The 27,876-nt window shown below is 54.0% G+C and overlaps 10 protein-coding genes across 10 annotated transcripts; 4 read left to right on the top strand and 6 right to left on the bottom strand.

The window, feature by feature from the left end:
• Nucleotides 1-96: 96 nt before the first annotated feature.
• Nucleotides 97-3,676, bottom strand: IWZ02DRAFT_372948 (DNA damage-binding protein 1; the record flags this gene model as incomplete). The annotated part of the gene is made up of 4 exons (XM_066764671.1): nucleotides 97-441; nucleotides 497-943; nucleotides 987-3,528; nucleotides 3,582-3,676. 4 exons carry the CDS (start codon nucleotides 3,674-3,676, stop codon nucleotides 97-99), a joined length of 3,429 nt encoding a protein of 1,142 aa, XP_066625560.1.
• A 177-nt stretch (nucleotides 3,677-3,853) lies between these two features.
• IWZ02DRAFT_445245 (DNA-directed RNA polymerase III subunit Rpc5) lies at nucleotides 3,854-5,525 on the top strand. The gene is made up of 3 exons (XM_066767152.1): nucleotides 3,854-3,964; nucleotides 4,133-4,908; nucleotides 4,954-5,525. Exons 1-3 carry the CDS (start codon nucleotides 3,958-3,960, stop codon nucleotides 5,188-5,190), a joined length of 1,020 nt encoding a protein of 339 aa, XP_066625561.1. The 5' UTR covers nucleotides 3,854-3,957; the 3' UTR covers nucleotides 5,191-5,525.
• On the top strand, nucleotides 5,526-7,266 carry IWZ02DRAFT_445247 (NAD binding domain of 6-phosphogluconate dehydrogenase-domain-containing protein). Its single transcript, XM_066767153.1, has 3 exons — nucleotides 5,526-6,049; nucleotides 6,111-6,268; nucleotides 6,460-7,266. Exons 1-3 carry the CDS (start codon nucleotides 5,920-5,922, stop codon nucleotides 7,192-7,194), a joined length of 1,023 nt encoding a protein of 340 aa, XP_066625562.1. The 5' UTR covers nucleotides 5,526-5,919; the 3' UTR covers nucleotides 7,195-7,266.
• IWZ02DRAFT_415656 (Snf7-domain-containing protein) lies at nucleotides 7,267-9,109 on the top strand. Its single transcript, XM_066765771.1, has 4 exons — nucleotides 7,267-7,436; nucleotides 7,486-7,723; nucleotides 7,778-7,972; nucleotides 8,023-9,109. Exons 1-4 carry the CDS (start codon nucleotides 7,387-7,389, stop codon nucleotides 9,040-9,042), a joined length of 1,503 nt encoding a protein of 500 aa, XP_066625563.1. The 5' UTR covers nucleotides 7,267-7,386; the 3' UTR covers nucleotides 9,043-9,109.
• A 1,234-nt stretch (nucleotides 9,110-10,343) lies between these two features.
• On the bottom strand, nucleotides 10,344-11,457 carry IWZ02DRAFT_372924 (uncharacterized protein; the record flags this gene model as incomplete). Its single annotated transcript, XM_066764669.1, has 2 exons — nucleotides 10,344-10,730; nucleotides 10,807-11,457. Coding segments are annotated over 2 exons (1,038 nt in total), but the record flags the coding sequence as incomplete, so codon positions are not given.
• Nucleotides 11,458-12,685: 1,228 nt separating this feature from the next.
• Nucleotides 12,686-15,539, bottom strand: IWZ02DRAFT_415660 (chloride channel). Its single transcript, XM_066765772.1, has 5 exons — nucleotides 14,938-15,539; nucleotides 14,386-14,891; nucleotides 14,017-14,342; nucleotides 13,615-13,969; nucleotides 12,686-13,565 (listed from the first exon to the last, which is right to left on the bottom strand). The coding sequence occupies exons 1-5, from the start codon at nucleotides 15,413-15,415 to the stop codon at nucleotides 12,717-12,719; spliced, it is 2,514 nt and encodes an 837-aa protein (XP_066625565.1). The 5' UTR covers nucleotides 15,416-15,539; the 3' UTR covers nucleotides 12,686-12,716.
• Nucleotides 15,540-15,645: 106 nt separating this feature from the next.
• IWZ02DRAFT_191248 (DNA polymerase epsilon subunit 4) lies at nucleotides 15,646-16,592 on the top strand. Its single transcript, XM_066762438.1, has 3 exons — nucleotides 15,646-15,874; nucleotides 15,923-16,099; nucleotides 16,158-16,592. The coding sequence occupies exons 1-3, from the start codon at nucleotides 15,811-15,813 to the stop codon at nucleotides 16,460-16,462; spliced, it is 546 nt and encodes a 181-aa protein (XP_066625566.1). The 5' UTR covers nucleotides 15,646-15,810; the 3' UTR covers nucleotides 16,463-16,592.
• Nucleotides 16,593-16,949: 357 nt separating this feature from the next.
• IWZ02DRAFT_191266 (uncharacterized protein) lies at nucleotides 16,950-19,630 on the bottom strand. Its single transcript, XM_066762439.1, has 3 exons — nucleotides 19,253-19,630; nucleotides 18,936-19,202; nucleotides 16,950-18,886 (listed from the first exon to the last, which is right to left on the bottom strand). Exons 1-3 carry the CDS (start codon nucleotides 19,550-19,552, stop codon nucleotides 17,204-17,206), a joined length of 2,250 nt encoding a protein of 749 aa, XP_066625567.1. The 5' UTR covers nucleotides 19,553-19,630; the 3' UTR covers nucleotides 16,950-17,203.
• A 316-nt stretch (nucleotides 19,631-19,946) lies between these two features.
• IWZ02DRAFT_431068 (SacI homology domain-containing protein) lies at nucleotides 19,947-24,893 on the bottom strand (the record flags this gene model as incomplete). The annotated part of the gene is made up of 6 exons (XM_066766129.1): nucleotides 19,947-21,470; nucleotides 21,515-23,323; nucleotides 23,344-23,482; nucleotides 23,708-23,986; nucleotides 24,034-24,229; nucleotides 24,275-24,893. The coding sequence occupies 6 exons, from the start codon at nucleotides 24,891-24,893 to the stop codon at nucleotides 19,947-19,949; spliced, it is 4,566 nt and encodes a 1,521-aa protein (XP_066625568.1).
• A 540-nt stretch (nucleotides 24,894-25,433) lies between these two features.
• Nucleotides 25,434-27,841, bottom strand: IWZ02DRAFT_445264 (asparagine synthase-domain-containing protein). Its single transcript, XM_066767154.1, has 4 exons — nucleotides 27,205-27,841; nucleotides 26,204-27,160; nucleotides 26,093-26,158; nucleotides 25,434-25,801 (listed from the first exon to the last, which is right to left on the bottom strand). Exons 1-4 carry the CDS (start codon nucleotides 27,811-27,813, stop codon nucleotides 25,796-25,798), a joined length of 1,638 nt encoding a protein of 545 aa, XP_066625569.1. The 5' UTR covers nucleotides 27,814-27,841; the 3' UTR covers nucleotides 25,434-25,795.
• Between the last annotated feature and the right edge of the window lie 35 nt (nucleotides 27,842-27,876).

Below are 27,876 nucleotides of genomic sequence, written 5' to 3' on the forward strand. Positions count from 1 at the left end.
CAGCAAGAAATCTGTCCATCTATGAGCTACGCACAAGTTCGGTGGCAAAGTTGCCCAAAGAGCCACCATCGCAACACGCCAGTTGCGCTACCACGTTCAATGCAGCCTCTTAAGTGTTTCGACCATCGTCCTCACCGAATCGACATCGACATCCTTGTACCTCAGACGCTGGACAATCTCATCCTGATCATCGGCATCCAGATTCAAGAACTGCTCAATCAGGTCGCCGTCAACGAAGCGATTGGGTTCGTCCTCGGCCCGGACTTGGTTGCGGAAGGCGCGGTACTCGTTGAAGGGCGCACCACGGGTGCCGTATTCCTTGGAGTAGCCCGGGATCAGCTCTTCTTCGTGTAGGAATTCGGCGAGCATGGCTTGCAGGCGGAGGAGAAGATCGATTTTGGAGGGTGAGATTAGGGCAAAGAGGTAGATGGAGCCCTCGACCTACGTGAGCGTCTTGTCAGCTGTGATTTCTTTTGTCGCTTGCTGGGGAACTTACTGTTGCCAGGAAGGCTTTTGGAATCACTGGCGCGTCTGTCGCGATTGCAACGTCGACGCGGCGCATGCGATTCACCTGCTCGCCGAGTAACATGTCTCCGCGCGGCACAAGTCGCCTCTGGTCTTCGACCGTGACACCACTGACGTCGCGTTCAAGCAGGGTCAGGTTGCCCTCGGCATCCGCTTGGAGATAGGTATTTTCTTTGACTTCGACCAGCGCCGTGGACCAGCTCACTTGTAAATGCCGGGCCACTTCGGTCAGCCGGTCGTTGCGCTCCCCATCGCCAGGATGATACTCGACTATCGAAACCGATTTCATCAGGTCGGCGATTGCGATGATTTTGCCAGACACTACAACATCGATTGGTGCCGTCGAAGTGCGGAAGGCGGCCTTTTTGGTGAGCTGAGGAGTGCTCCCGGTGTGGAACTCGAAAGAGTAGACGACGACCTGCATTGTTAGAATAAGTTACCAAAAAAGCAGGTCTACTTACCGTCTTGATCAGGGCAGCAACAATCTTGCCTTCCACCATGGCCAAACACCTGCAAGCCCCCTTGACAGACAGCTCTGCTATCAATTTGAGTTGACGGTCTTCGGTAACCTCGAAGACCAATATACGGCCTCGCAAACTTTCCTTGTCGTCTTCTTCATTGAGGAATGCAGTTCCAACGACGAATCGTTCAGCAACTTCGCCGCTTCCGTCGCTCAACTCTGCTCGCATCACAGATTCCACAATCTCGTACTCGTTCATGTCGAACGTGTGCAGCTCTTTGAAAACGACCTCGTCGACCAGTTTGAAATGGCCCTGGACGACTTCTTCGTGATCGCGTATCGTCCGTTTAATTGTGCCGAGACCAAATGCTTTCAACGCAGGAGAATACGCTATCCTGCGCACTGTCTCATTCACATGGAGCGTTTGCACATGTGTTGTCCGCTCGGAATCAACAAGCGCTATGTGTAGTTCTCCAGATGAAGCAATTGCAACTGCGCCGGGATACGCTTCGGCGTTGAAGGGACAAACAGAAGTGGCCTTTTCCGCGGTCACAGCTGAGTAGACCAAGCGACCTTCCGAACCGTATATTAAACTGGGGTGCTCGCATGTTGCAAAGACATTGTAAAGGCCGTCACCACGAGGCAATGCCCGGAAATTCGCCTGCTGTGTTCCGAGGATGGTACTCTTCTTGTTGGAGAGGGCGTAGGTGTTTGGGTCTACAGAAAACGTGACGACGTTTCCATCTCCAGTCGCAACGAACAAGGTTGGTTGTGGCCCGTCAAAGATTTGAGTAATGAGTAATGACCGTGGAACAGAAGATCCGTTGTCGCTGAGTTGCGCCGATTGAATTTGCTTTAGGCCATCGAGACTGATGATGGAGACGGTACAGCTTTGCCAGAATCCGACTATGCATACCTTGTCTGGTGATTGTGGAAGAGCCACACATGCAATCTGATTGTCAGCTCCAAAGTCTTTTTCAGCATGTGTCTTGAGAGAGTCGGCAGTTGAAAGAACAATTACTTGGCCGCCTCCAACAGAGACGACCAAGAATGTATCGTTTGCGGCCACGTCAGTAATTGTGCGGCCCGTAGGAGCATTCCACTCGGAGACGATCATGCTGCTTTCTCGATCTGTAATGCGCGCCGCAGAGCTCGACACTTGCAGAAGGCGGTCGCCTGGAAGATTGCGGGCAAGCAGCGTGCTCTCCAACAACACTAGACCTTTGAATTCTTCGAGTTCTTCAACTTGTCCCGTAGAATCGAAGCTAAAGACGCGGGTTTCGTCCAACAATGACACGAGCAAAATGTCGTCGAAATCGATGCCTTGAGACGATTTGAGACTGAAAATATTCGAAATGCTGCCAATCTCGCCGATGGATCCATGGTCTTCAAGACCAACACCACTTCTTACGCTTCGGAGGCTACCATCCTTGAATGCGCCGCTCCCGGTGACTATTCGAGCCTGGCCGGAGGAGTATTCATTGCCCTGACCCTCACCTGACCTATTCCCCATGTCCATGATGGTAAAGTCGAGGATGGGCGCAATGTTGGGGAAAGTCTGGACGATTTCGATCGATTTTTCTGCAAGCTTGATTACCTGGGAATCGCCTTCGTGGGAGCCGACAAAAAGATGGCCGGCATCCAGATACACTAGAACTGAAGCTCTCGAGGTCTCGCCGAGTTTCTCTAGCTTCCACCCATCAACGGTACCGCTCTCATCGAAAAGAAGCATGAGCAGCGATAGAATGCCAAACTCATCGGCCAACAAAAATCTCTGGGAGTCGATCTGTTCCCAAGCAACAAAGATCGTCGATTCCTCTAGCGGGCGCTTGACGAGCGATTTTGTGTAGTCATTGAAGTAGGTTATGGATGTCTCGCCCAGAATCAGAGTCCCGTAGTGTGGACCTGGGACAGGTATCAGGTGGCCAGCTCCAAGATCTAGTTCGTCTTTGGTGCCTTCTATAATTTCAAGGTCCGGGCTCCCTGTGTCGTCCGAAGCAGCAGCAGGCGTAAAGTTGACTTGGCGCAAGCGCAAACGAATTTTGGTTTCTTCATCATCCTCATAGAGTAGCGCCATCAAGGGTTTCTCAGTTTCTGGCGATTTCCGGTGCAAGAATGTAGATGACCGGACAAACATTTCTTCTATCCTGGACGGCACAGGTTCCCCCATCTTATTAGCGTCTGGAATCGCCTTCTTTTTGTTTCTCTCTGTCAATGGAATCACCGTGACGATTCCTTCGTATATTTCCAGGGTCATGAGTTGGCCCGTTGGATCAATCAAGCATCGGTCTCCTGTCTGCGAGTCCCGCGCCGCTCGGTCTGCAACATCCAAGTAGCTCTTGACCGTCTTGAGCCTTTTCAATCCGGCATTCCAAGACAATGCAAAGTACGTATGACGGTCTGTACCAACAAAGAGGAGGTCTGGCGAAGTTTGGGAGGGGGTGATCTTGCTAAGCATGGTGACATTGCCGTAACACGGTTCGGCGCGGTGGAAGGACAAGCCATCGTCGGTCTGGAGGAAGATTTCGAGTCGATTGGCTTTGCTGGATTGGGATACAGGTTAGCTGAGCTTCATGTAGCGTGGGAGTGTACATACGCGACCACAAGGCATTCTTCGTCGGGCGTCAGCAATCGCAGCTTCAGGGCATGCCTGATGCTGCTTGGTCGGTGAATTGGGGCTATGTATGCCATGCTGGGAGCAGGCGCAGCAGAGGGCGCGGATACGGAGGAGGTGGAGGGTTGAGAGGGAGCGAGTGAGGTGGTGGAAGTTGATGGAGAAGGCCGGAGTTTGCTCAGACTATCGCCGTCGCGGGAGCCCACATAGGCAGATGCGCGCGCTGAACAGGAAGTGACGCGATGCTCGACGCGCACGGCCCCGCCGCTGATGACTTTCGTTCGTCTCGGACGCACTTTTGACTCTGCTCCACCACCTTTTGCTCTCAACAATTGTGGACGTTGCACTGCAGAGCACCATGCCTCGTGAGTAATCCAGTCTCGGTTTGATTGTCAATTCGCGTTCTCGGCAACCGTTTGTCGCCTGGCGCATTTGAGGTTTTCACCAAAAATCAAAGTCGCCATGCGCCGGCCACAATTCGCTGGGAGCCTCGCGCAACGCACCTGTCACTTTGGAACTGACTTAATTTTCAGCCGCACATCTGGAAGACGACCCTGTCACTGCCGAATATGATGTCTTCATCACCCCCGAGCTTCAAGAGCAAATCTACCTTTTACAATATCCCAACCGAGATCGCGAGCAACCATATAATGATGCAAACAATTGTCGGCCTCTCGAATTGCGCCTCAAGCCCGAAGCAGGATTCATCGAAGTCGACGTACCCGTAAACGTGCACATGAACTACGATAAGCGCAAGGGAATCACATGGGGCGAGGCTATGCGCAAGGCTCAGGACAATGGCGAGAGTGGCTTTGGTCTGTCTGCCGGCTTCAGCGGACTTTCAAGGGCAGCAGTTCCTGCTCGAGGTGCACCCACATCACGCGCGGATATTGAAGATATGGAGTTGGAGGAAGATGCGGTCGAGCAGATGCTTCTCCGATTCGAGGACGCCAATGACAAGGGGCACGTCTTGAACAGGCAAACACTTGGAGGACAAATCATGAAGGATGAAGTGGGAAAGCCATCATACATGCTCGCCGCATTCCGTGGCAAAGAGCTTCACTTGACAAAGGTCACTGGAGTCGTTCAAATGAGGCCACAATTCCATCATCTCGACGCTGTCAAAGAGCTGGGAGACGCGACAAAACGCAGGGAACGAGGTGCCGTCGATGGGCCAAAGGTGAATGAGCCACGCGCTGTGCAGATGACGATCAAGAGCGAGTATGGTGATGAAGCGGCTGCGTCTAAGCAATTTCTTCACCTTGCGCAGGAAGAAAAGTGGTCGAAACTCCGCTACTTTGATGAAGAGGTACCACACCTGACTTTCTTGTCTGAACGTGACTAACATTTCCAGGCCGAGGAAGCATATGACATGTTCCATGAAAAGCTGTTTGTTGACGAGACGGAGGGTGCACCTAGGCTCAGGTCCAACATGACCAACGAGCAGTACCTCGACGCAATCAGTTGCGAGAGACATGACCCGAGCGACACGATGAAAAAGAAGAAGCCTTTGACCAAGAGACAGATGCAGCGAATCGAGGATTCGGAGGAGTCGGAGGATGAGCCGGCTGACGAGCAGGCGCAACAATAAGGGGAGCCGACGCAGGTGGTTGGGAATCTCGCTTTGGATAGGCATACGGAATTGGATCAGTGGCATAGCGATGGCGTTTGACATTAAAAAAGGAGGGTCTTTCTGCTAAGGATATTTCGAGGCCTCAGCTAGCACTGCGTCTTCTGAGGCAAGCAAGGGCTTTGCTTGCAGCGAGCGAGCATCGGAGAATATTGCATATAGACATGCAGTCCAATGGAATGCTGCAACAATGTTGAATGCATTTCACCAGTCGAGTCAGGGTCGACGATGCCGAATGAGTCTGGAATAGGAAAGCCATTAGCCGATGGCAAAGCCGCGAAGCGATGCACACTTTCCCCATTTTTTCTCCGTCGTCCTCTTCGTTCTCTCCACTCTCACATCACTTTCCCCATTCCTTCCCCGCAGCCGTCAAACCACCGAAAATCCACCAAGGTCAGCAATTGGGCCCAGCGTCTACCCCAGCCAGGATGCCTTAACAACAAATATCGGGCGGGCGGCTTCTCCGTTCTTGGCTCAGCCGCATCTCTCAGCGGATCATCAGGGAACTGGGGAAGAGGGGGCCGACAAACCATCGAATGATGTGCGACCTAGTCACACCTCGGCAGAAGCACCATCGCTCCACCGGCATGCGGAGGCGCCATTCGTTCGGAGTCGGCTACCGTTGGTGTCCTCCCTTGCCTTTCTAATACCGTTCCTGTCCTCGTTGTTCCGATCAAGCCAAAACGAACCATGGCTGCTCTACTTCATCGCATTTCCGCAAACGCTGCGCCTGCCGCTCGTCGCATCTCCACGCGAAGATGCTTCTCCACATCATCGGCCAACCAGGCCGTATGGGGCTTTATAGGTCTGGGACGGATGGGTACGTTGTCTACATGTTCCAATGTCGCGTGACGGGGTCCGGCTAACCGCTGTTTGTACAGGACTCCCAATGGCCAAGAACTTGCGCGCAAAGTTACCCAAAGACGACACTTTGTTTGTCCACGACATTGATACCAACTCGTCGGCCAAATTTCTCCAGGCCACAGGTGCAAATGGCGTCGTAGTGGCCAAGTCGGCCCGCGAGGTTGCAGAAGAAGCGGTAAGTTGTTTCCTCTTGTCCTTTTGCGCTACCAAGATGAGCATGTTCTATCTATGATCTAAGTTGGGGGCTGCATGCGGCTCTTTCAATGATTCCTACTACATCAAAGCCAATCCTCTGAAGTTGTTTCCGCGCATCATTGTGTTGTATTCGGACCTTGGACAGCGACATGAGCTGATGTGCCGAATTAGGAAACCATCATTACCGCTCTGCCTGAGCCGCACCACGTGAAGAGCGTGTATGCCACCATGTTGATTCCACCCGATCTTTTGAGCAAAGGCGCAGCAAAAGAGCGTCTTTTTATTGATGTGTCAACCATCGACCCCATGACCTCTCTCGGTGTTGCCAACGCAGCACACTCGTCAGGCCAGGGGAAGTTTGTTGACGCCCCAATGTCCGGCGGTGTTGTAGGAGCGGAAAAGGGAACTCTGACTTTTATGGTTGGCGCTCCTCCTGAGCTAATTGACCGCGTGCGGGAGATCCTTTCGATGATGGGCAAACGGGTCATCCATCTGGGACCTGCGAGTTCCGGTCTCAAGGGAAAGCTTGCCAACAACTACCTCCTGGCGATCAACAACATTGCAACTGCCGAGGCCATGAATATGGGCGTGCAGTGGGGTTTGGATCCTACGGCCCTGGCAGACATGATCAACTCATGTACGGGCAAGTGCTGGCCTAGTGAGGTCAACAATCCCGTTCCTGGTGTAGTCGAAGGATCTCCAGCAAGTCGAGACTATGATGGGGGATTTGGTGTCGGTCTCATGAAGAAGGACTTGGGCCTGGCTCTGAAAGGTTCCCACGAGGCCGGGATCAAGCTGGTTCTAGGTGAGCAAGCTAGGACGATTTATGATGCTGTCGACGAGCATCCAGATTGCAAGGGGAAGGACTTTTCGGTGGTGTATAGATACCTAGGAGGCAAGGAATGATGAGACATTGAAATGTTGTTTACCTTGCAACCGGAAGAGACTTGATTGCTCGACAAGGTTCCCGCGGGGTGAAGGTAAAGAGGTCCGTGTGCCGCACCTCACCGCCTTTGGCCCTATCTTATCGCCCTCATCTTGGCGCTCGTCACATCAACAATCCAACTTTCTCGACCGACACCTGCCAGCGCTGCCGCCATGTCCCGGCTTCTCAACTACATACAAGAAAATGAGGAGGCTTTCAAAAGGTATTTCAAGCTCCCTGGTCGTAAAGTGTCCCTTCTGACTTGCCTGCAGTCGAGGTCGCCTATCCTCCTTGTATTCCGACTTCCGCATACAGCAAGCAACAAATCCAGACGGCTACCAAGCGAACCTTTCGGCATGGCGGAAAGCGCTGATAGATGCGACACGTGCGGGGCTAATTCCCTCTCAAACGGGCGCAAATAACCTCCTCACGCTGGGGACTGGAGACCAACTGTTGCGGGAACTTTCGACAAAAGAATGGGGCCAGCCGCTGGCGCTTGCGGCTGTCATAGTATGATATTAGGCATTCGAAGAGGGAAGTTCATAATGCGCTGACTACGCGTAGCAAGATGCGGTTGCTCGGAAAGAACTCATTCCGCTCAAGGACTTTATGACAGCCAAAACAAGCATATACTCATGGAACTGGGGCTCGATACCTTGGTCGGTGCTATCATGGGGACTACATCAACTAGGCGTGCTGGGGAACGGCTCGCCAGATAGATTGGTGTCGGGCGAATTCGTCGTCATGGCCAACCTCGAAGTACGTTGCGCATCCTCGCTCAACCAACACATACTGACGTGCAACGACAGGCCGCAGCCAATGCCATCCTCTCCCAAACAAACAGCGCCAAGTCACCAATCGACCTCATATACAACCTCGAAACCTTCACCTCGACCTACTCGCACGCGCTGTCTTCGTCGCACGCCCTCACTTCGACCGACCTCTCCATCCTCCTGACCCACCTCTCGCGCGACAAAGCCGCCCTCTCCTGCGACCCCGACACGCAAACCATCAAGCTCAAGCCCGCCTCCGCCGCTCACCCGACTCCCATCACACAGCACGATATTACGATAGCGCACCTGCGTAGCCTCATCGCAAACCTCTCGACCCAGCTCCCGGCCCTCACGGCACGCATAAGCGAATGCGACGCAGCAGCGCGGTCCGCCGTCGCAGCCAAAAGCACGGCCGCCGCCCGCGCAGCGCTGCGCTCCAAGAAGCTCGCCGAGAGCGCACTGACACGGCGCGCCGACACGCTGGCGCAGCTCGAAACGGTGTTTGCGCGGATCGAAGAGGCGGCCGATCAAGTCGAGGTCGTGCGCGCCATGGAGTCCAGCGCGAGCGTGCTCAAGTCGCTCAACGCGCAGGTGGGCGGCGCCGAGGGCGTCGAGCAGGTCGTCGAGCGGCTGCGCGATGAGATGGGCCAAGTCGACGAGGTTAGCGCCATTGTGGGCGAGGTAGGGAGGGAGGGCCCGGCCGGTGCGGTTGTGGATGAGGAAGACGTCGAGGCTGAGTTTGCGGAGCTTGAAAGGGTGGAGAGGGAGAGGAAGGAGGCGGAGGAAGCGGAGAGGACGAGAAGACGTTTGCAGGAGTTGGATGCGTTGGAGGTGGAGAGGAAGATGAGGGAGAGGGAGAGGGAAAAGCAGCGTGCAGAGGCCAGTCAGGACAAGACGCGGAATGAACAGCAGACGCAAGCAGAAGAGCAAGAAGTATTGCAGGCCTCGCAGGAGTTGGGCCGCATGTCGTTGGATGAGCAGAGACCAACTGATTTGTCTGGCGAGCAGGAGAAGGAGAAGGAGAGACGGAGAGAGGCGCCTTTGCAAGCAAAATAGTGCGTCACTCACGTAGATACCTTGGCTACCTTGGCTACTCTTCAAACCACGTAAATTTCACTTTCCATGCGTTCGTTCACTTCATGCTTTGATGACCACCTCATGCCAGAAGAAACCCGGATTCAGCCATTGTACTCGCACTCGCTTGCTTGCTCGCTCGCTAGCACAGGGTATCTATCCATCTATGCCTATAACCACCCCTCCCCCTCCTCCTTCTCCTCCTCATGCTACTTATGCCACTTATGCCATGCCATACATGCACGCACGCTACAAAAGTAAAGCACCCAACAAGCGTGAAGCAGAGAACACCACAAAGCCGCCCAACCCGACCAATCCCATCGGCCAACAAATGCATTTTTGCCCCTGATTCCTGAAACTCCTCCCCTTGTCCTTCCTTTCCCACACGTCGTTTGCAGACAAATAGATTAATGCCTTTGAGACAGAGATACAGCGTGTGGTGCGGTGCGGTGATATGAGTGCCTCAATACCCCCTCTTTGAGTTCGATCCTTTCTTTTCTTGTTGCCATCTTTGCTTTCTTTCTGTCGCTTGAAGTCGGAGATGCTTGCTGGCTGGGTGGCTGGGTAACTGGCTGGCTGCTCACTCTTGCGCGATGTGATGAGGCGAGAAGAGAAGTGTGACTTTTTTTTTTGGGTGTTTTCCGCTGCTGCTCATGGTGTGAGTGGTGCTTGGGCAGACAAGACTTGAGGCGCGCAGGCAGCCTCCTCAATCTCCTCCTCAAGAAACGGCAGCAAGCAGGAGGGATCTCGACGGCCGCACATCGCACTCACGCGCCTCAATCAGCAGCAGCGGCAGACACGTCGGGGCTACGCGGTATGAGGACCTGAGAGACGGGAGCGTTCTGTGTAGCCGCATCCGCATCTGGCATGGCTGCGTCGGCGGCGGCGGTAGAGACGAGGTCAATTTGGCTGCTGTGCAGCGATGTTTGGTCGACTTGGGCGCGGACGGCGTCGATGGCGTCGGTTGAGTGAGGTGGTGGCGTTGAGGACTTGGAGGACTCTGGTTGTGATTGTGGTGGTGGTGGTGGTGGTGGTGGTGGTGGTGGAAAGGAAGTGAGATGTGCAGGCGGCGGACTTGGGGGACAGTGAGAAAAGGGGGCCTGCTCTTGCTGCTCGATGCTGATGCCGTTGAGCTGATTCAATTCAGCAGCGTCTCCTTTTTGCTCCATGGTGTCTTGTTTTTCAAGCTCAAGGTCGTGCTCCTCTTCTCGCTGCCCTGCGTCTTCTTTTTCTGCGTTCTCCTCTGCCGCCGCCGCCGCTGCAGATTCCTTCTCGCTCTTGATCCGACTCCTGGCCTGCGCAATCAAGTCGTCATATTGGTTCTTGTTGCTCTCCGCCCAACCGTCCCGCTTAAAGTCTTTATCCATGACGTCTCCAGCTCCTCTGCCTGCCCAGCTGCTCTGGCCCCGACTACCGCCTTGACTCCGCTCCCAGCTGTCCAGCTCGGACAGTAGTTGGCGCTTCGTCAGCGGTCGTGTGGAGTCGCAATTTGCGTTCCAAAGATTTATCCACTCCTTGTGGCGCCGGATGAGCAGAGCGCGGGGTCCGTGGTTGGGGATACCCAGCTCCTTGAGTTTTTTCCGTAGCTTGACATCATTCAGAAGCGTATAAGTAAGTTGTGGAAGGCGAGCTGGCGGAGCACTATTCGTCGTAGAGGCGCGCGCACCCAACTGTTGTGCGAAATGGGGCGAGCCCGTTGACGTTCTGGTCCCAATGTTAGCCAGGCCCAAAGAAGAGGAGAGAGACTGCATGCCGTGACCGATCGCTTTTCCGCATACTGCGCGATTCTGGTGGCCCCGTGCAATGATCCAAATGTGGGAAAACCGCCTCCTCTTTCATGCGCTGCTTGCACATGGGACACGCCACGAGGCCGTCATTTGGTTCAGGGTCCACCGCCTCGCCCTGCTCGCTCGCATCCACTTCGATCTCCTCAACCTCTCGCTCTCCAGTCTGCGCTCTTGACTGGCGCGCCGAGCTCCTCGTCTTCCGCCGCGGCCTCAAAACCTCCTCCTCGCCGTCCTCATACTCTGAATCCGGCACCTCCAACTTTCTCTTCTTCGCCGTTGTCCTCGACGCTGGCTCTCCCGCACCACTCGCCAAGTCCAGCGCCTTTTGTCGCGAGCCTTGCCACACGTCGACCATTTCCTGCGCCGTCCAATTGCGCCGCAGTTTGCTGTCCGAGTCGGTGGTGCGGCAGGTCGGGCACTTGCCGTCGTCGGCGAAGCAGCGGCGTATACAAAGCGAACAGAAGGTATGCGAACAAGACGTGATCATGGGCGTGTTGAACAGGTCTTTGCAGACTTGGCAGCGCAGGGCGTTTTCGAGCTGCGCGAAAGATGGGAGCGCGGTCGACAGCCAGTCGGTGCTGTCTTGGAGGGCGCCGGCGCCAGCATCCATGGCACTGCTCTGGTGATGCCTCGGGGAGCGCGAGGAGGCGCTGGCTGGCGAGAGAGTAGTGGAGGGATCGAGGGTCTTGAAACCCGCGAAAGATGGTTCGGTCGTGGCGATGTGAGAGACTTGGAGGTGCAAATGTCGAGCCGTGACAGCGCGATTGGCCGAAGGAAGACGCGTAGCGCGCCACGCGAATCAGATCTGGCTCACATAATCACGAGACTAGTTTGCCATGGCTTTCAATTGCACTCACTCGTTGAAAGATGTTTGAAAATATGATATGCATTGCTACATAAGTTTGTAATAGTACACCACCGTGTTCAGGGAGAAACGAATCACAACTGCCACGGGTACACCAGGCAAGCTGTGTCAGAGATCCCCGCTTTGCTCTAGGAGAGGTCAGGTTGCAGGGCAGGCCACTGGAGTAGGCGCTGCCCTCGTTTGACTCGAATACCCTCTAAGATGGGTCTTCGATAGCCTCTCCTTTCCGGTTGTACGGGCTTAGTACATGGCGTTGTCTGTCTTTCCCGACTCGATACATTTTTGTCATCTCGCGCTTTAAACCCTTTGCAGACGACATGGTTGCCTGACCAGGTCGCATCAGTAGTCAAGCAGCTCTGTCGTTGCGAGCTGCTGAGCTTCAGCTTGCGCCAGCTACATTTGTGGAAAACGATTCATCGTCAGTTTCGTTTGCGCTGTGGGCGAGCGGCAATGTATCACGGAGAAGCCACGGAAAGCGGTGGAGAGCGAGACAACGACAAGGCGCGAGCGGCACCCGCAGTGAAAAGTTGAAGGAGGGGGCGGGCCTGCTCTGGAAGAAGACGGATGTACTGTGGATGAGGGCAAAAGGGCGAGACGTGTGCGTGTTGTTTTGGTTGCTGATCCTGTCCGCGCTAGTCTCAAGGAAATCGACCAATCAGAAGCCTCGACCAAAGCAAGCGTCCAGTTTCCAGATACCTATCTGGACCTCACTTTTCTCCATCCAAGGTGCCCTCTGCTTAGCCGTCTCTTGATTCACAAGCGAGCAAAAGCAAATTGACAGGATAAGTCCAGGATTACAATCGAAGTCCAAAAAAAAAAAAAAAATGAAAAAAAAGGGGCTCCACCTGCCGCATGACTTTATCAGTCTGCCTGCATAACCTTGAACGTCGCTGACATTGTTTGCATACGTCGTCTACGCTGTGCAATCACGCACGTCACTCCACGGACCGAGAATTGGAATCATTTCGCTGAGCAACAACGAGAGAAAAAGTCTATGTGTCTATCTACCTATCATCCAATTCTACATCCGACCCATCACATCTATGATTTGCCTCGCGATTCTCCGCACCGCCAACCGAGCCAAAACCACCAGGGCTGTCCAGCCTGACAGGCCCATTCTTGACCATGCCCGTCGTCCGCCCAACCCACTCGCCCACGCCGCGAATTACGTTCCACAGCCGCTCGCCTCGCTCCTCGATCTGGCTCTCGTCGCGCATGTTTTCCTGCGCTTCCACCTTGAATTGGTACTTGAGACAGTCCTTGACCGTGATTAGGCCCGTCAGCCGCCCGCGGTGCTCGACGAGGATGACGCGTGGTCCCATCTTTTTGAAGAGCTCCATGACCGTCTCAAGGGGCAGCCGCGGGTGCACCGATAGCGGGGTGGGGTCGACAAAGCGGCTGATGTCGACCGTCATTTGTGCTGAGGTGACGCCTATTGTGTCAAATGTCACGGCTGGGACAGTCGCACTTGGCGTTGTAGGCGCAAGAGATGCGCCTGGCGTGAAATAGCATCGGGCGTTTGGTGGAAGCGATTGTTCGCGACGCGTGCGGTCAATGGCGTATCGCAGTTCGGTGCGGCCAATGTAGCCCAGCAGCGTCTTGGATGTCGTGTCTTCAACAATTGGGTAGCCGGAAAACGAGTTGTTGGCAAGAATCTTTTCGACTGCGCGAAGCTCGAGTCCAGCGGCGGGAAGAGTAATAGGGTCCGGGGTCATTACTTGAGATACCGGGACGCCAAAGGTGTGTTCTTCTTTGTTGTCGAGAAATGGGAAGCCGTTGGCCCAGATAGCGCGGTCAGCAATGCCACCCTTTCCAAATCGCTCACTGACAGCTTTGGTGACTCCAACGACAATCTGGAACTGCATTAGCTGGGACACGTATTTCCTTAGTTATGACACTCACCATCGTGGGCAGGATGTAGGTCAGTGCACCCGTAAGCTCAAACATAATGACCACAACCGACACAGTAATATGCATGATTCCACTCAGGGCAGCCGCCGCTCCAAGAAAGGCATATGTTCCAGGGGTAATGCATGGGAAATCGGGGTCGCAAGCCGCAAAGAATCTCGAGTTTGGAAAGGTATCGTACAGTGCTTGCACGAGAATACCTACCGTGCGACCAAAGGTTGCTCCAATGGCCATGGATGGCACGAAAATACCTGCAGGTACTTTGCAGCCATACGAAATAATGACGAGGAATACGCGGATTACTGTTGCTGCAGCCAAGGAGCTAACCAGAGGCCATCGATTCTTGCGCCTGGGAATGTCAGTCTTGCTCAAGATACAAGTAGAGTTTGGACATACTCGCAGATTTGATCATAGTCATGGGCGCCCTCGCACTCGCGGAAAAGAATCTCCATGCTCTCAGTCATGTCAATCCGGAGGAACATGTTTGGATAACAGATTATGGCCGTGACCAATGCGAGACATGTAGCTTCCCAGATCGGGTACTGAGCGAGATATTTTTTGCGAAAGGCCTGGACACGGAGATTCCATTTGATCACAAATGCTCCGTAGAGACCTCCGAAGATTCCCAGAATCACGTAAAAGATCCCTTCAAAGAAGTGCCAGTCGCGGTCGTATTTGACTTGAAACATGACCAATTGTCCGGTGCGGAAAGGATTCATGGTCTGTCCGGTTAGCAAATTTCTGAGACCGACGGGGGAAACGTACAGCCAACACGGCCGTGGCCACCAGAGCGCAAAAGTAACTCCTCCACATTGTCTTGAGCGGAAAGTAGTTTGACATTTCCTCGAGTGAAAAGAGGACACCACCAATCGGACTACCAAAGGCAACACCGACACCAGCAGCGGCACTCGCGCTCAAGATTTCTCGTGTTTTCGAGGCATTACGCCTGTACTTGTCGAAAAGCCTCGAGACGACGTTGCCAGTGCAGACCGCATAATGCACACTGGGTCCCTCCTTTCCGACAGACAAGCCTGAGCCAATGGCTAGCGGTAGCGTAATCGACTTGACAGCAAGAGTCTTGAATCCCAGGAAGCCCTTCATGACAAAGCCAGCAATGATGCATTTGATTTCTGATATTCCGGAGCCGGCAGCATAGGGCGCAAAGGACTTGACGAGTCGGGCGGCGACAAAGGCGAAGAGAGTCGAGACGCATATGTAGAGGAAGTAATTGATGGGCCAGAAACCACTCCAATGATGCCACTCCTTACAACCTAGCAAGGTCAACAAATGATTTGTAACACACCGACGAGAGCATACCATTTTCCGCACCCCAACAGCAGAACTGCTCATTCAGGTAAAATGCGGTGGTGCAGTATCCCAACTTGATGTCCGATAGCCACTCGGTGACAATGTTTAGGAACGCGGCATTAAGCCCAATGGCCGAGCCAACCAGCAAAACGACTATCCAGGCCTGCCCAGCGTCGTAGGCATCAGAGAGCTTGTGGCGCCAGCCGGGACCGCCTCCTCGCTCAAAGAAACCGGCCTTCTTCTGGCGGCGGGCTTTGCGCCGGAGCTGCTCCCTTGCGGCATCTTGAACCCAGTCTATCGTGGTGAAATCCTCGTAGCGCTTGATTTTAGCAATCTCCTCGTGAATGGCATGCTCTGCGGAGGTGACGGCTTGGTCCTCGCCTTGTTCAGCGGAGGATATGGCCGAAACGCGACGGGTCAAGGAACCGCGTGTGGAGCTGAGGGATGGATCGCGCAACGCGGTGACGGAGCTTGAGCGGCTAGTCATCGCATCGTGTGGTAGGCGCAAAAAGGCAAAATCCTCATCCGGGCAGGACGGATGCGGATCAGCGAGGAAGCCAGTGGTGGAGGATGGCGGCTTTGTTGAGGGAGAGAAAGTGGTGGTGTTGGTGGTGGTGGGTGGTTTGGATTCCCTGTAGCCTTGCGACCTGGAGCTCACCGCGCGCCGATCATTTGCCTGGCCGGGATGTGTGCACGATTCGCACCCACGTCGACTACTCCACACTTGCTCTTCGACGCGTCCCTTTCTCTTCCACGCCGACACTCTCCCTATTCCCGCGTCATTCAACCTAGGCACACAAAATAAAGCTTCGACTCCTCTGACGACAATTCAAACCCTCACGTCGCCAGCGATTCGATATCAAAACCACAACCACTCGAAATATGCCTTACAACAACAACCCCATCCCGCGGCCAACGAACATCTCTGGCTCCGTCTCCCTGCCTCGTACGTCTTCCTCGTCCTCGAACAACCACACTCACTAACGCCGCGCAGTCGCCCGCGTCAAAAAGATTATCAACGCCGATGAAGACATCAACGCATGCTCCGCCAACGCCGCCTTTGCCATTGCCGTCGCAACCGAGGAGTTTGTCTACTACCTGACCGAACAAGCCCATAAGATGGCCAAGGCAGAGAAGAAGCCCAAGCGCGCCCTAGGCTACAATCACATCCGTACGTCTCTCCCTCTCGACTCCATCGCCCTACAGCTAACATTCCCCTGCAACACCAGAGCAAGCAGTAGCGCGCCTCGACAACCTTGAGTTCCTGACCGACGTCGTCCCCAAAACCATTCCCTACAAAGAAGCCAAAGCGGAGCGCGAGCGCAAAAAGGCCGCCCAGGCCGCTGCCGCCGAAGCCAACAACAACGCCGCTGCCGCCGCTTCGAATGGCCAGAGAACACTGCCGGATGCCATTATAGCCAACGGCGGTGGAGACGTCCCGGCGCCGCCCGTCCAAGCAACCGCCGGCGCGCAGAGAGTGGATGAGCGCCCCCGTCCCGAAATCATGGATATCGATCGCAATGGTGTCATGTAGAACATGCCGCCCATCCATGATGTCGTCGGCCCGCAGTTGGCGAACTCTCTCCCCCGTGGTAGTTTTAGGGCTCTGGACTATCAAAATCGTGTTGTATAGGATATGCCGCCTGTCCAACCTACCACCGACGCACAAAGCAGGGATGAGCAAAGCAAATCCAGCATCGAGAGGCTGGATCGAAATTTGAATCGGTAGAGCGAGCCGCTGGGTCCTGGCTGACGTCAATTGATTGTTTCAGCGGGTGCTGGGTTGAGAAGTGATGTGGAGGGTCAAAGGAAGTGGTCCTGGATGGACAGATACGTCAGATGAATGGTTTTTCGAGATGAGAGGAGCGGCGTTCAGGTCTTTGGTTTATTTGGGCATCGGGCGGCGTTGGCAGGGACAGTTCCCAAGATACCACCCAAGAGATTATTAACGAGAACGTGGGGATGTTGAGAATGGCATTGTTTGACGAAGATTTCGCATGCCAGTCAGCGCGTGCAAGATGAGTGCACCCAACGTTGCCTTTGATTTGCCATGCTCATATATGCCAGGTATACAGGCAAGCTTAAAGTATAATTGCTGATGTACGCATGTGCCTTCACAGACCAAAGCCCTTCATATCCAGTGAAAGAAATAAGCAAAATAGCCCACCATCCCACGACGCCTCAAGGAGCAAACCGCCAACGCCTTTACAGAGTCGACAAGAAAAGCAAAACAGCCACGCGTTGACGTGTCAAAGAACTCGCAACGCGTCCCCATTCAACACCTTTCAAAAACACGATACAGACCCTTCAGATTCGCAACTTCGACAACGCCCTTGAGCAGGCCCCTCGTCGCAACAAGCCGACTCCTAAACGCCGGAAAAAGCACAGTCTGGACGACTCGCTGCAAATGCCTGCGTCTAGCCGCCACGGGTGCGTCCTCGTCTGCCACTGCCGCTGCACCAGCAGCTGAGACAGCAGCAGGGGGAGGCGGCAGAGACTCGGGGACATAAAACGAAGCCAACTCGCGCAAAAAGGAGCAGAAGCAGGCCTTCTCATCAATCCAGTTGACATGCGGGCCCAAGCGCAGCAGGAAAAGGGGCAACTTTGCCATGCACGGCACGTAACCCTTGAGTAGCAGGGGGAGGGCGGCGACGTCGCCGGCCGCCGAGATGTCGAGGGAGAAGTACTCGGAGAGCATGTCGCGGCGGGCGACGAGCTGCGCGTGCACCGTGTCGACAGCTTTGGCCCAGTCAAACGCACCTTCCTGCTCATCACCGTTGTCGTCTGGAGAGGAGGTGTTGTTCCGCTCCTGCTCGACGGCGACGGCCAGCAAGTCGCGCAGACACAGCGGCGGGTCGAGCCGGATACGGCCAAAGTTGCCAAAGTCGGTCAGGCCGACCTGGTAGAAGAAGTCGTTGCTCAGCATGCCGTAGTCGACGAGGAATAGCTTGACGCCGCCCTGGATGGCGGCGATGCGGCGGCGCGAGTCGACGATGCCGACGAACGTGTGGCTGCCCAAGACGTCCGTCAGTTCGTTGTGCATGGCGTCGCGCACCTCGGCCCGCAACTCCTTGACGCTCGTCAGCTTGCACAGCGTGTGCTCTCTATCTAAGACTTCGTATTCTAGTTCGTCGGGAGCGCCGCCTGTGGCTTCGCCTTCCGAGTGCTGTCCTGGTGGGAGCATGGTGGTGATTTTGCGGATGCGTGAGTCGGTGCGGACGAGATTGTTTTCGTATGGTTTTTGGCTGGTCAGGGGTGTTCGTCTCGATGATGCTGGCTCGTCTGGATTCCGAGATGATGATGCGTTGCCGCTTGCCTTGATGGGAGTTACTGTCACAAGAGCTGTTGGTACTTTCGCGCCAGGTAGAAGTGTTTGCGTCATGAAAGTGCGGCTTGTGTCCACGCTCCCAAGACTTGATCGTATCTCATCGCACAGCATTTCGATGATTTCGTCCTCGTTGAGAAAATTGACCTCCTTCTTGGTCGGATGAACGTTCACATCTACGCGGTGCGGATCTATTTCCAGGCTGATGTAGACGAAAGGATGTCCGCCTTTGGGAAGAAACGAGCTGTATGTCTGTTCTACAGCTTTTTTGATGGCAGACGACTCGACAGCCCTGTGGTTGATGAAGAGAAGGAGAGAAGTCTTCTTGACGCTGTAGTTTGCGTTGCTCACCCAAGCTTCGGCCTCGAAGCCCCATCTCTCGCTGTTGGCTTTGATGTGCAGAAGTTCATTGGCGACAGCGCTTCCGTGCACCTGGCGAATTCGGTCGACGATGTTGGCCGCCGCGGGGACAGAGATTCCCATGGACGATTCTCCATGCTTTTTGCACGTAAAGGAGACACCGCTACAATGCACGGCATACCTTCCTACGAGATCGAGTATTCTGGCATACTCTTCGCTAGCGGAACGAAATGCCCGCCGGCGTGTTGGCACATTATAAAACAAGTCCTCCACCTAGTGGAATTAGTTGATTCATGTAGACTCTGGATAGGTGCCACTCTACCGTGATCTGAGTCCCCTGCCGACCAGCAGTAGGTTTTGGATCCGCACTCTGGCCGGGCTTCTGCGGCACCAACTTGCCGTCGGCATAATGAGCACGCCAGGCACAGCTGGACTCCTTGGTCTTGGTCGTGACACTGAGATGGGCGATATGACTGATACTGGCCAAAGCCTCGCCACGAAAACCATACGTCCCAATCGACGTCAAATCCTCAAACGTCTTCAACTTGGACGTGGTGAAGCGCTCGCACAGAATCGGCAAATCTTCCCTCTACACCAATCAGCAAAAAAACCATCAGAGAACACAAAAAGATCACTCACTTCTATGCCGTGACCATTGTCGCTAATCTGCAGAAGCTTGAGTCCGCCCTCTTTCGCCAAGATTTCTAACGACTTTGCTCCAGCATCGACGGCGTTTTCGATGAGTTCTTTGAGCGCATGGCCCGGCGTCAGAATGATTTCGCCAGCTGCAATCTTGTTCACGACGTCTTCTGCCAGCGCTTGGATGCGCCGCGGTGCATTGATTGGCGGTGGTGGTGGTGGCGCCATGTCCTCGCTTGCCTTCCTCTTTGTGCCCTGTGGCGTGGAGTAGATGTCGTCCACATCCATGTCGTCCGCCATTGCCGTCTGAGTTGCTTGGTCTGTGAGGATTGGAACAAGATGAGATGGGTTTTGGGTTGAGATTGCGCGGAATGTTTTGACGGTGGGGGAGGTGTGTTTGCAGTAAGTCGCGTCGAAAGGAAGACGCGACGCATTCACGTGATTTCACCTACTTTCCTTTTTGGGAATTGCTGGCACCAACATTTTAATGCAGATGTTGCAAAGAGAGGAGCTAGAAGTCGGAATTTAACCTCGAATCGGTATTCCTAATGATCACCTGCAGTCTCCAAGACACCAAAAATGTCGCCTGCACGCCCATCAAACACCACCACACCGAGACCCAAATCAAAAGAAGCCACAGACACACTCATTTCCCAAATGAGCCAAGCATATTATCTATAAGCAATTCCAGCCATCATCTCACAATGCCCACACGCTGCTCCGTATATTCCGGATCCACCTTGCTCTGCTTGAATAAGCTCTTTCCCCTCAACCACTGGCGATACCGCTTGTAGCGCTTCTTCTCGCCATCCTCCTCACGCACAGTAAGCGGGTTCTCCGGAACTTTCAAGAAATCTCGATACTCAGAGAGCTCCTCCTCAGCCACCTCCCAAGTCTTATAGCCGTCGCCGCCACCCGCGCCGCCGCCGCCGAACCCGATGCCAAAGCCGCCGCTGGTCAGACTGGCGTGCGTGTGCGCGGAAGCAGTGTCGCGGTGGAACTGCTGATGCTGATGGTTGTGCAGGGGCGCGACGCTGCCGCCGCCGACGATGCCGTTGACGCTGTTGACGTATTCGACGAAATCCATGTTGGCGAAGTCGTCGGGGAGTTCGGTTGAAACGACGAGCGGCAGGTTGAGCGGGTGTGAAATGTAGCGCTCGTACTCGGAAGCTTCGGCTGTTGTCACTGATGGGTTGAGCGAGTTGTGCACGAATTGATTTAGCGTCCATTGTGTCATGGAGCTCTTATCGACGGCTTCGTCGCTTGTCCCGGATTTGAATGTTGTGGAGGTGCCTGATGTCGCAAGGTTTGAGGATGTGTGGCTGATGGCGCCGTTGCACTGGCTATTAATTTCGAAATACGGGTCACGCAGGATACTGTGATGTTTCGCATGATGGGAATGATGATCTGGCACAGACGAGGGAGGACCACGCCCGGATCGACCTGACTGCGAGTCTTCTTCCGAGTGTGGCTCGAGGATTGTCACACCCTTGCGCGAGACTTTCTTTTCCGCCTGTTCAATCTCGTGAGGATGCTTCCGAGGGCGAAAAGGGCTGAGGTCAAAGTCTCGACTGCTGCCAGTCTTGTCCGGAACATATCGAGGGGTGGAGTTGAGCTTGAAAGTAAAAACCTTGCCTAGAGAAGATAAGGCGAGTGGTCTGTAGTACTCAAGCCAGTAGTCGTCGTATTGTTCCGTTGCTCCAGTCTGTGAAGGAACATTTTTTGATGGCGGGAGCATTCGCGGCTCTAGGAAAGTCGGAGTGAACCACGTAATGTAATGATTCCGGGGCTTCATGGGCCAATGTTTTGGATCTGTGTGATGGAGGTAATAGTCTGTCGAAAGGTCCCACAGCATAGGCTGTCCCTGAGAAAAGACGTAGTTTCCAAGGAAGAGATTGTACGCTTCTTGCCGTTGGGAGTCTAGGAACGAGTTGTGGTAGTATCGTTTGAAGCTCTCAACCATGTCTCTGCTGTGACTTTGCCAGTGATTGATTTTTCGATAGGTCGCCATTGTGTTGACTAGGTGCGATCCTCCGTATTGGATGGCAATCGTATCTCCATGATCATGAAACATGTATGTAAAGATGTTGACTGCGTCAGAGTCGTATTCGACAATATTCCCAGCAATGACGCCCAGCGCTTGGAGCTGACGGCCGAGAGCCCGCTTTCCAATCACAAACTGAGCGGCATTAGTACGATCGAGGCAATCAATGCAGTTCTGGCAATGTTAGATAAACTCGATCAAGTCTGAATGGAGCATACCGTGCGTGCGACGCCGTTTTGCACCTGCGGCATGTCGAATTCTGCATCGCCGTTGTGGAAGAATCCAGTCTTTTCCAAAACGTCCTCTGCAATGAGCTCGAGACTACCGATGACATCCATACCCCTGGTCTTGGATGCTCTACTCATGTCGAATGCCTTATAGAGAATTTGCTTGTCTTCAGGTAGCGACTGATTGAGATAGTCCAAAGCCTTTTTGTACTCGTGCAAAAGTTTCGATTCGCGAGGTGTCCGCTCCCTAGCTTTGATCAAATTGAGCACGTATATTGATGCACCATATCTCTCGAAGAGATCGTTGAAATGGAGAGCAGCAGCACTGTAGAATGGATCGACCAAATTCAAGATAATGTCTGGCTTTGGTGTTACTCCGCTGTTGTCCTGGGTCCAGTAAAGTGGAATGCTGCCTCTGTGCTGTACATAAGACGTATAGGTTGGATTGGCATATGGTCGAGGCCCCGGCGCATGGAAGGATGTCGTCAGGAGGTCGGAAACGATTTGCTCAGTCTCGACATCATTCGCCACGTATCCCAAATCGTTTGTACCGCGTTTCAAGAATCTGGCACCAGCAAAGAAGCGAGATCTCCTGGCAATGATGGTGATGTAAACGCGTCGTCCAAAGACGTCCAGGGAGGATTGATCAATGAAGCCATGAATTATGGGCGTACACCAATCGTATGTATTTTTCAGAGCTGCACGGGCCGGGTCAAGCAAGTAGTGGTTCCAGACAAACATGTCTTGAAAGTCGTGCTTGGGGAATTTGTGGCCTCCGCGTATGGCCTCTCTTTCTCGAATTATGTTTTGCTGCAAGGACCGAGTGATGTTGTAGGCGTAGCTAAAGTAAAATGACCGCGTCAGGTCGAGATTGTTGAGAATACCCAAAAACCTCGATTCCTCTGGATTGCGGTCCTTGGCAAATCGAGAGCCTGATCCTGTCGTCAGAGGGATCATGTCGGTGCCATCGACTTGGTAAATGTAGTGACCTCCAAGCATAGCGACGGCGATTCTCTTGGTAATGACGAGCATGTAGTAGGCGTCTGTGAATCGAATGAAGCCCAGGAGTCCCCAGGAAACGCACTTGAGCTTGAGACCGCCAGAGCCTTTGTTGCCGTCGTCGATTGTGTTCAGCAACTGATTCATGTCTTTGCGATCGTAAACAATGTCGTCTTCAAAAATGTTGAGATGTCCAGGAGGAGCAGTCCGGTCAATCTTAAGGACACGGAAATGCATATCGGTAACATCTGCGCCAACAAGGTAGAAGCGATGGCTGGTTTCGTAGAGGGTGAATTTGTGCATCTTGTGGATGCCATCCTCGTCGACTTTTTCGTAGGCGGTGATACGATTACGGTGCATGGCTGCCGGGCTGTTGTAGCGCTCAAACGACTTGGGCTCTGCTGGTTCTTCATATTCGTCGTCGAGGGGCACTGGACTGGCAGCTTGGCTCCACCGGTCGTTGGGTTGGTCGGGGTTGTCATCGGGAGCCAGAAAATCGTTGATGGGCGGAGTAGCGGTTGGGGGCGCATGAGCAGCGGCATAGCCAGGGTCCGCTGCTGGCTGTGACGCGTCGTGGAGACCATCCGTCTGAGCGAGCCTATTGTGACTGTCATCCAAAACAGTCGGCCCAATGGCAATTTCAGCCTCTGGTTGATCCATGTTGTTCCTGTTCAATCTCCACTGCTCCACAGACTGACTGCGGGGAGGAGGCGATCGCAGAAGCTGCACGGGTAGAGATGGACCATCATAGGCGGTGGCGGCCCGACGAGGTGGTCTGCCCTTGACAGTGATGCTGTCGTGCTGTGACGATAGCAGGTGACCTCTACACTTTGACGATCAACAGGCGGTGGATGGCGGTTGCGTGGCTCTAGAGCGCCCGATCGACGTAGTGGGATAAAGACGTCAACACGGCCGGGTGAGGTGAGTGGTGGCAGCCACAACGCCACACCCGTGACTGCACTAGTCTATGTTGGCTTGTGCGGTGGCTAATGGACCCTGCCACTTTTCTCTGTATCAATCCATTCAAGCTAGGGTATCCCACCCACGCATTACTCCACGCTGTATCTGACTTCATAACGTGACCCTTCGAGGAAGAAAAGTCCCAAATGATGATGATGGAAACAAAAAAAAAAAAAAAAAAAAAAAAGACCGATCCCGCTCAAACTAGCGTCCCTTCCTTTTCACCGATGAATCTCAACGCTGCTGTTCTTGATCTGCTGGTAGTTAGACTTGTACTCAAGCAATTCCTCCTGCTCTTTTTGCATGTTCTGCTCTTGGAGCTGGTATGCAGCACGACCTTCGCGGCGCTTCTTCATGAAGAAGACGATGAAGCCACCGGCAAGGGCGGCGACGAGAGCGACAGAGCCAACGCCAATAACAGCCTTGGCCCATGTCGGGAGCGCGTTGAATTTGGCCTTGGTTCCTGAAGGAACGTACAGCTCCTCGTAAGCCTCGGAAGTGCCACTGTCAAAATGTTAGCAGTGCTTTGAGAGCTGGATCGAAGAACTTACTTGACAACCTTGATGCTGTCGTAAGAGCCAGAGTTTCCCTCCCATTTGTACTCCTTGCCAGAGCTGTAGTCTTGCGCAAAGACCTCACGCACACTCATGGTGAACGGGCAGTCGTCGTAGTTGACCTCACCACCCGACCATTGCACGGTCCAGTAGCTGTTTGAGTCTGGGTCTCCACCAGCCCAAATGCCAAGTCCTAATCAAGTCAGAAAGGCTCTTCATCCAATCTCAGGAAACTTACTGATATTCATGGGCGTCTGAGGAAAGTTGTCTCCGCCATTGGCATCCTCGTACTTGAGCGTGCGGATCAACTCGCTGTCGACGTACCAATCAATCTTCTCCTTTGTCCAGTCCACCGAGTAGTTGTGGAATTGACCCTGGGGATCATCAACGTCGTGCCAAACAGCACGGTCGTAGCTGGTGGTGTTGCCCTTGCCAAAGTAGTTGGACTGCCACGATGTGTTGTTTCCACCAATCCACTCAAAGTCGACCTCGTCCAGGTCGTCCGACTCCAAGACAATACTGCTGACGATACCCTGACCAGAAGCGGCCTTGAGGACCACATCGACGCGCCCAAAAAAGATGAAGAAGTTGGAGATGAGAGTCGGCGACACGCCCTTTTTATCAACTGTGAACTGGGCACCAGTCGAGTTGTAGTCGATGGTGCCGGCCGTCGTTTTCCATAGCTTGTCGTTGGCAGAGGTCTCGTTGAAAAGAAAAGTGGCGTTTGTGCCTAGGGCAGGATCGGCGGCACAAGTCTCGTTGAGAGGGTTGCAGTTGGTCGAAGTTTGCGCGAGCGCTTGCGGTAGTAGAGTAGCCGCGAGCCCGGCGAGGGCGATGGAGCGAATCGAAAAAAACATGACTAGGGCGGTGTGGCTGGTATTTTCGGACGCCGTGAAACGTAGAGTTGGTGAATAGTTGGGCTGCACGGTCCCAAGATGCTATAGTGGTGGTAAAGAACGACTGTGGCTTTTTCCACAAGCCAAAAGAGCGGACGGTGCTGAACGACACCTGAGAGCTAGAGGCGGGCACTTGATAAGAAAAGAAGGGGAGCGCAGTTGCAAAGAGAAGGGTGGCACTGGGTCGTAGCGCGAGCGCGGACGATGGCTCTCGGCGAGGGGTGGTCTGCGCGGGTGAAACCCACGAATGCGCCTGGTGGGCCACATTAAAGGGGGTCGTCGCTAAATCAGAGCGCACGCTTTTGATTCTGGTGGAAAAAGTACGAAAACACGAGGTGCTTGGTGGGTCTCCGCTACATGCATGGTGATCAAACTGGCAGTGTACATGGCGGTGCCATCCGTCTCAAGCGCACGAGGTGGGCTTCCATCTTGGCCGCGGTATCGGCGCCAACGACAGCTTGTGTTTGGTGATGGAGGAGGCGAAAGGAGAAGCAAGGAGGCGGCGCGTGCCGAAGCGGGTATTTTGCATTTCCGGTTCGGCTGGTGCACGGCGAGTGGTCTGTGTTGTCCCATGTCAACATCGAAAAGGCTTGTTTGTTCGGCGCCACGTCTACTGCATGTCTTCCCTCTATTCAATTCTCTCCATTTGTTGCTTTTGGATCGCCACGATTTGCTGTCCCGCGACCTAGCGGTTCTGGCGATGTTCAGAGATCTCTATTCCCGCGCCAGCCTGTCGCCAAGTGCCTTTTTGGCGTCGAATCTTTGCAACAGCCGAGTACGAGCTGCACCGACCTTCCATCGTCGCTTCGACCCTCAACCGCTTTCCGGATATGAGCTCATCTCCGCCGAGTCCCAGGGTTTGTTTAGCCCTACAATCGCTGTTAGCTTTCGGTCCTATAAAGCATATCTCTCTCGTGATTCTGGCAGATCTCATGGCTCAGCCTTGCCTTTGGTTGATCAACGACTGTACGCTTTCCAGCCTGTTGGCTCTACAGAGCTGCCGGTTAGCGGACTCGATGCCGAAACACAGGTCATCTCCTGGACACGCCGGCCGTCGAAGCACACATGATGCGTCTCACATCAATATGAACAGGGCGAAAACAGCTCCCACCCCATCATCACCGCCACTTTGAAAGCTGAAAAAAGAAATTGGAACAGACCTTGATCGCATGTGTCCCCTTGATTTTGCCAGCTTCCATCTTGGCCGTGCGCGCTCCGAACTGGATCTGCTTCTGTCAGTTGCGTGATGAAGATTTTGCAAGGACACTCACGGCCCGCTTCTTTTCCGACGCCACACGAACCATCCCAAGCTTTGAAGCCAACAGCCTCAAGACCCTTTTCTCGGCGTCCAGTAATACCTCCGAGCTTCCGACGGAAATATCGTCTTGTCCAAACCCAGTCTTGGCCCATACTGGTGCGGCCAATGCCCAGTTTAGCACCTCTTCGTCGATGAATGGAAAGCGGACTTCTCTTCCCGAGTCAGAGATGACCCGATCGTCGCGCCCCAGGTTTCTCTTTGGTAGACGAGTAATGTCAAGATCAAGCTCCTCAGCCAATCCGAGGAAGCCTTTTCGAGAGAAGGCGGTGCCGTGTCGTTGGTATCCGCCAAAAAGCTCATCTGCCCCAAGACCAGACAGTAGAATTCGCGCTGGAGATTTGTATTCCGACTTTTCATTGATTGAACCCAACCCTCGAGAAGCAAAGTAAAGCGCATAAGCGATTGAAAGGTCCATTTCTGTATTGTGCGGATGCATCAAGGTGATGACATTTTCGCGGTGAGCCAAAGTTTCCGAGTACGGCACGTTGACCTCGACAAGTCTCCAGGTGCGTTGTGGACAAACCATGCAAAGCTCGGCGTGAGAAGACCTGCCCGTGATTCTGTCTGGACAAAGTTTGTACGGCGAGTAGTCGGCAGCAATTCCCGGAGGAGGCCGATGGACTCGTGGGTTCTCGAAAGCCACATTCAACAGGTCGATGGAAGTATCCAGAGGGAGAATATCATGGGCAATGCGAGCAAGCAACGTGCAGTCGAGACCACCAGAAAACAGAATGGCAATATTTGCACGTCGATCGTTTGGTTGGCCAAATAGCTCCGTTTCAAACTGCAAGCGCAGTCTCAACGATCTTTCCAGGACATTTTGAATATCTGCCACAGCCTGAGAGTCTTGAGAGAGTTGTGGGGGCTTGCTTTCTGGCAAAGTCATGTTAAGCCTTGGGTAAGGGAGAGTCTGGGCATTGTTAGGCGTCGAAACACTAATAGAAATTGACTTACCAAAATGTCGCCATCTTGCATTTTGGTATCGCGAACATAAGGAATGCAGTCGATTTGGGACTCGGCATCGTCCAAATCGACGAAGAAGATGCCGTTGGCTTCGACTTCATGCCATTGGTCGCTCACCTTGTAGTCACAAATGCTCGACAAAATCATGCTGCCTGCCTTTTCAGAGCAGAGCAGCGAGCGCCGACCAAGGCAGTCTCTACCAAAGTAGAGACGACGGCGAGGAGCATCGTAAAATACAAATGCATATGGTCCTCGGACACGGGAGATGGCGCTGGCGATGGTGGTTTGATGGCGGCACGCGTCTACAAAGAGGCCAAGGACAGCCTCAGAGTCATTGCCAAGGACTGGTTGTCGATCAATCTCCCAAGCTTCGCCGTTCCAGCAGAGAACAGAGCCCGAGTCCCTGTCGAGGAGCGGTTGTGAGACAATGGACGTCCCGCGGAGAGCAAGGACAGTGGCATGCAGAACCAGGTGGCATTGGTTTACGGAGCGTTCAAGCGTCTGCTGGCTGTCGGGACCTCGATTGCGGAGAAGAGCTGCGATGGTCGGATCCGGATGTATGGGGTCATGGCGACTGAGAGAGGCAAAGATGCCGCACATGAGTGGTGTTGAAGAGGAAGAGTGAGTGGCTTGGCGAGCATGACGACGCGGATGTGCATCCAT

This window comes from Phyllosticta citriasiana, assembly GCF_038021145.1.
Source record: "Phyllosticta citriasiana strain CBS 120426 chromosome Unknown IWZ02scaffold_3, whole genome shotgun sequence".
In the NCBI taxonomy this organism is placed as follows: Eukaryota; Fungi; Ascomycota; class Dothideomycetes; order Botryosphaeriales; family Phyllostictaceae; genus Phyllosticta; species Phyllosticta citriasiana.

Coding starts and splice junctions, on each gene's coding strand:
- IWZ02DRAFT_445245 (XM_066767152.1), top strand. Junction 4,909..4,953: donor TCCGCTACTTTGATGAAGAG/GTACCACACCTG, acceptor TAACATTTCCAG/GCCGAGGAAGCATATGACAT.
- IWZ02DRAFT_445247 (XM_066767153.1), top strand. CDS start 5,920: ATGGCTGCTCTACTTCATCGCATTTCCGCAAACGCTGCGCCTGCCGCT. Junction 6,050..6,110: donor TATAGGTCTGGGACGGATGG/GTACGTTGTCTA, acceptor CTGTTTGTACAG/GACTCCCAATGGCCAAGAAC. Junction 6,269..6,459: donor GCGAGGTTGCAGAAGAAGCG/GTAAGTTGTTTC, acceptor GTGCCGAATTAG/GAAACCATCATTACCGCTCT.
- IWZ02DRAFT_415656 (XM_066765771.1), top strand. CDS start 7,387: ATGTCCCGGCTTCTCAACTACATACAAGAAAATGAGGAGGCTTTCAAA. Junction 7,724..7,777: donor TGGCGCTTGCGGCTGTCATA/GTATGATATTAG, acceptor GACTACGCGTAG/CAAGATGCGGTTGCTCGGAA. Junction 7,973..8,022: donor TCGTCATGGCCAACCTCGAA/GTACGTTGCGCA, acceptor GTGCAACGACAG/GCCGCAGCCAATGCCATCCT.
- IWZ02DRAFT_415660 (XM_066765772.1), bottom strand. CDS start 15,415: ATGACTAGCCGCTCAAGCTCCGTCACCGCGTTGCGCGATCCATCCCTC. Junction 14,892..14,937: donor CTGTTGGGGTGCGGAAAATG/GTATGCTCTCGT, acceptor TGACCTTGCTAG/GTTGTAAGGAGTGGCATCAT. Junction 14,343..14,385: donor TGGCCACGGCCGTGTTGGCT/GTACGTTTCCCC, acceptor CTAACCGGACAG/ACCATGAATCCTTTCCGCAC.
- IWZ02DRAFT_191248 (XM_066762438.1), top strand. CDS start 15,811: ATGCCTTACAACAACAACCCCATCCCGCGGCCAACGAACATCTCTGGC. Junction 15,875..15,922: donor TGGCTCCGTCTCCCTGCCTC/GTACGTCTTCCT, acceptor AACGCCGCGCAG/TCGCCCGCGTCAAAAAGATT. Junction 16,100..16,157: donor CCTAGGCTACAATCACATCC/GTACGTCTCTCC, acceptor CTGCAACACCAG/AGCAAGCAGTAGCGCGCCTC.
- IWZ02DRAFT_191266 (XM_066762439.1), bottom strand. CDS start 19,552: ATGGCGGACGACATGGATGTGGACGACATCTACTCCACGCCACAGGGC. Junction 19,203..19,252: donor ACAATGGTCACGGCATAGAA/GTGAGTGATCTT, acceptor TGATTGGTGTAG/AGGGAAGATTTGCCGATTCT. Junction 18,887..18,935: donor GGCAGGGGACTCAGATCACG/GTAGAGTGGCAC, acceptor TAATTCCACTAG/GTGGAGGACTTGTTTTATAA.
- IWZ02DRAFT_445264 (XM_066767154.1), bottom strand. CDS start 27,813: ATGTGCGGCATCTTTGCCTCTCTCAGTCGCCATGACCCCATACATCCG. Junction 27,161..27,204: donor TGCAAGATGGCGACATTTTG/GTAAGTCAATTT, acceptor AACAATGCCCAG/ACTCTCCCTTACCCAAGGCT. Junction 26,159..26,203: donor CGTCGGAAAAGAAGCGGGCC/GTGAGTGTCCTT, acceptor TGACAGAAGCAG/ATCCAGTTCGGAGCGCGCAC.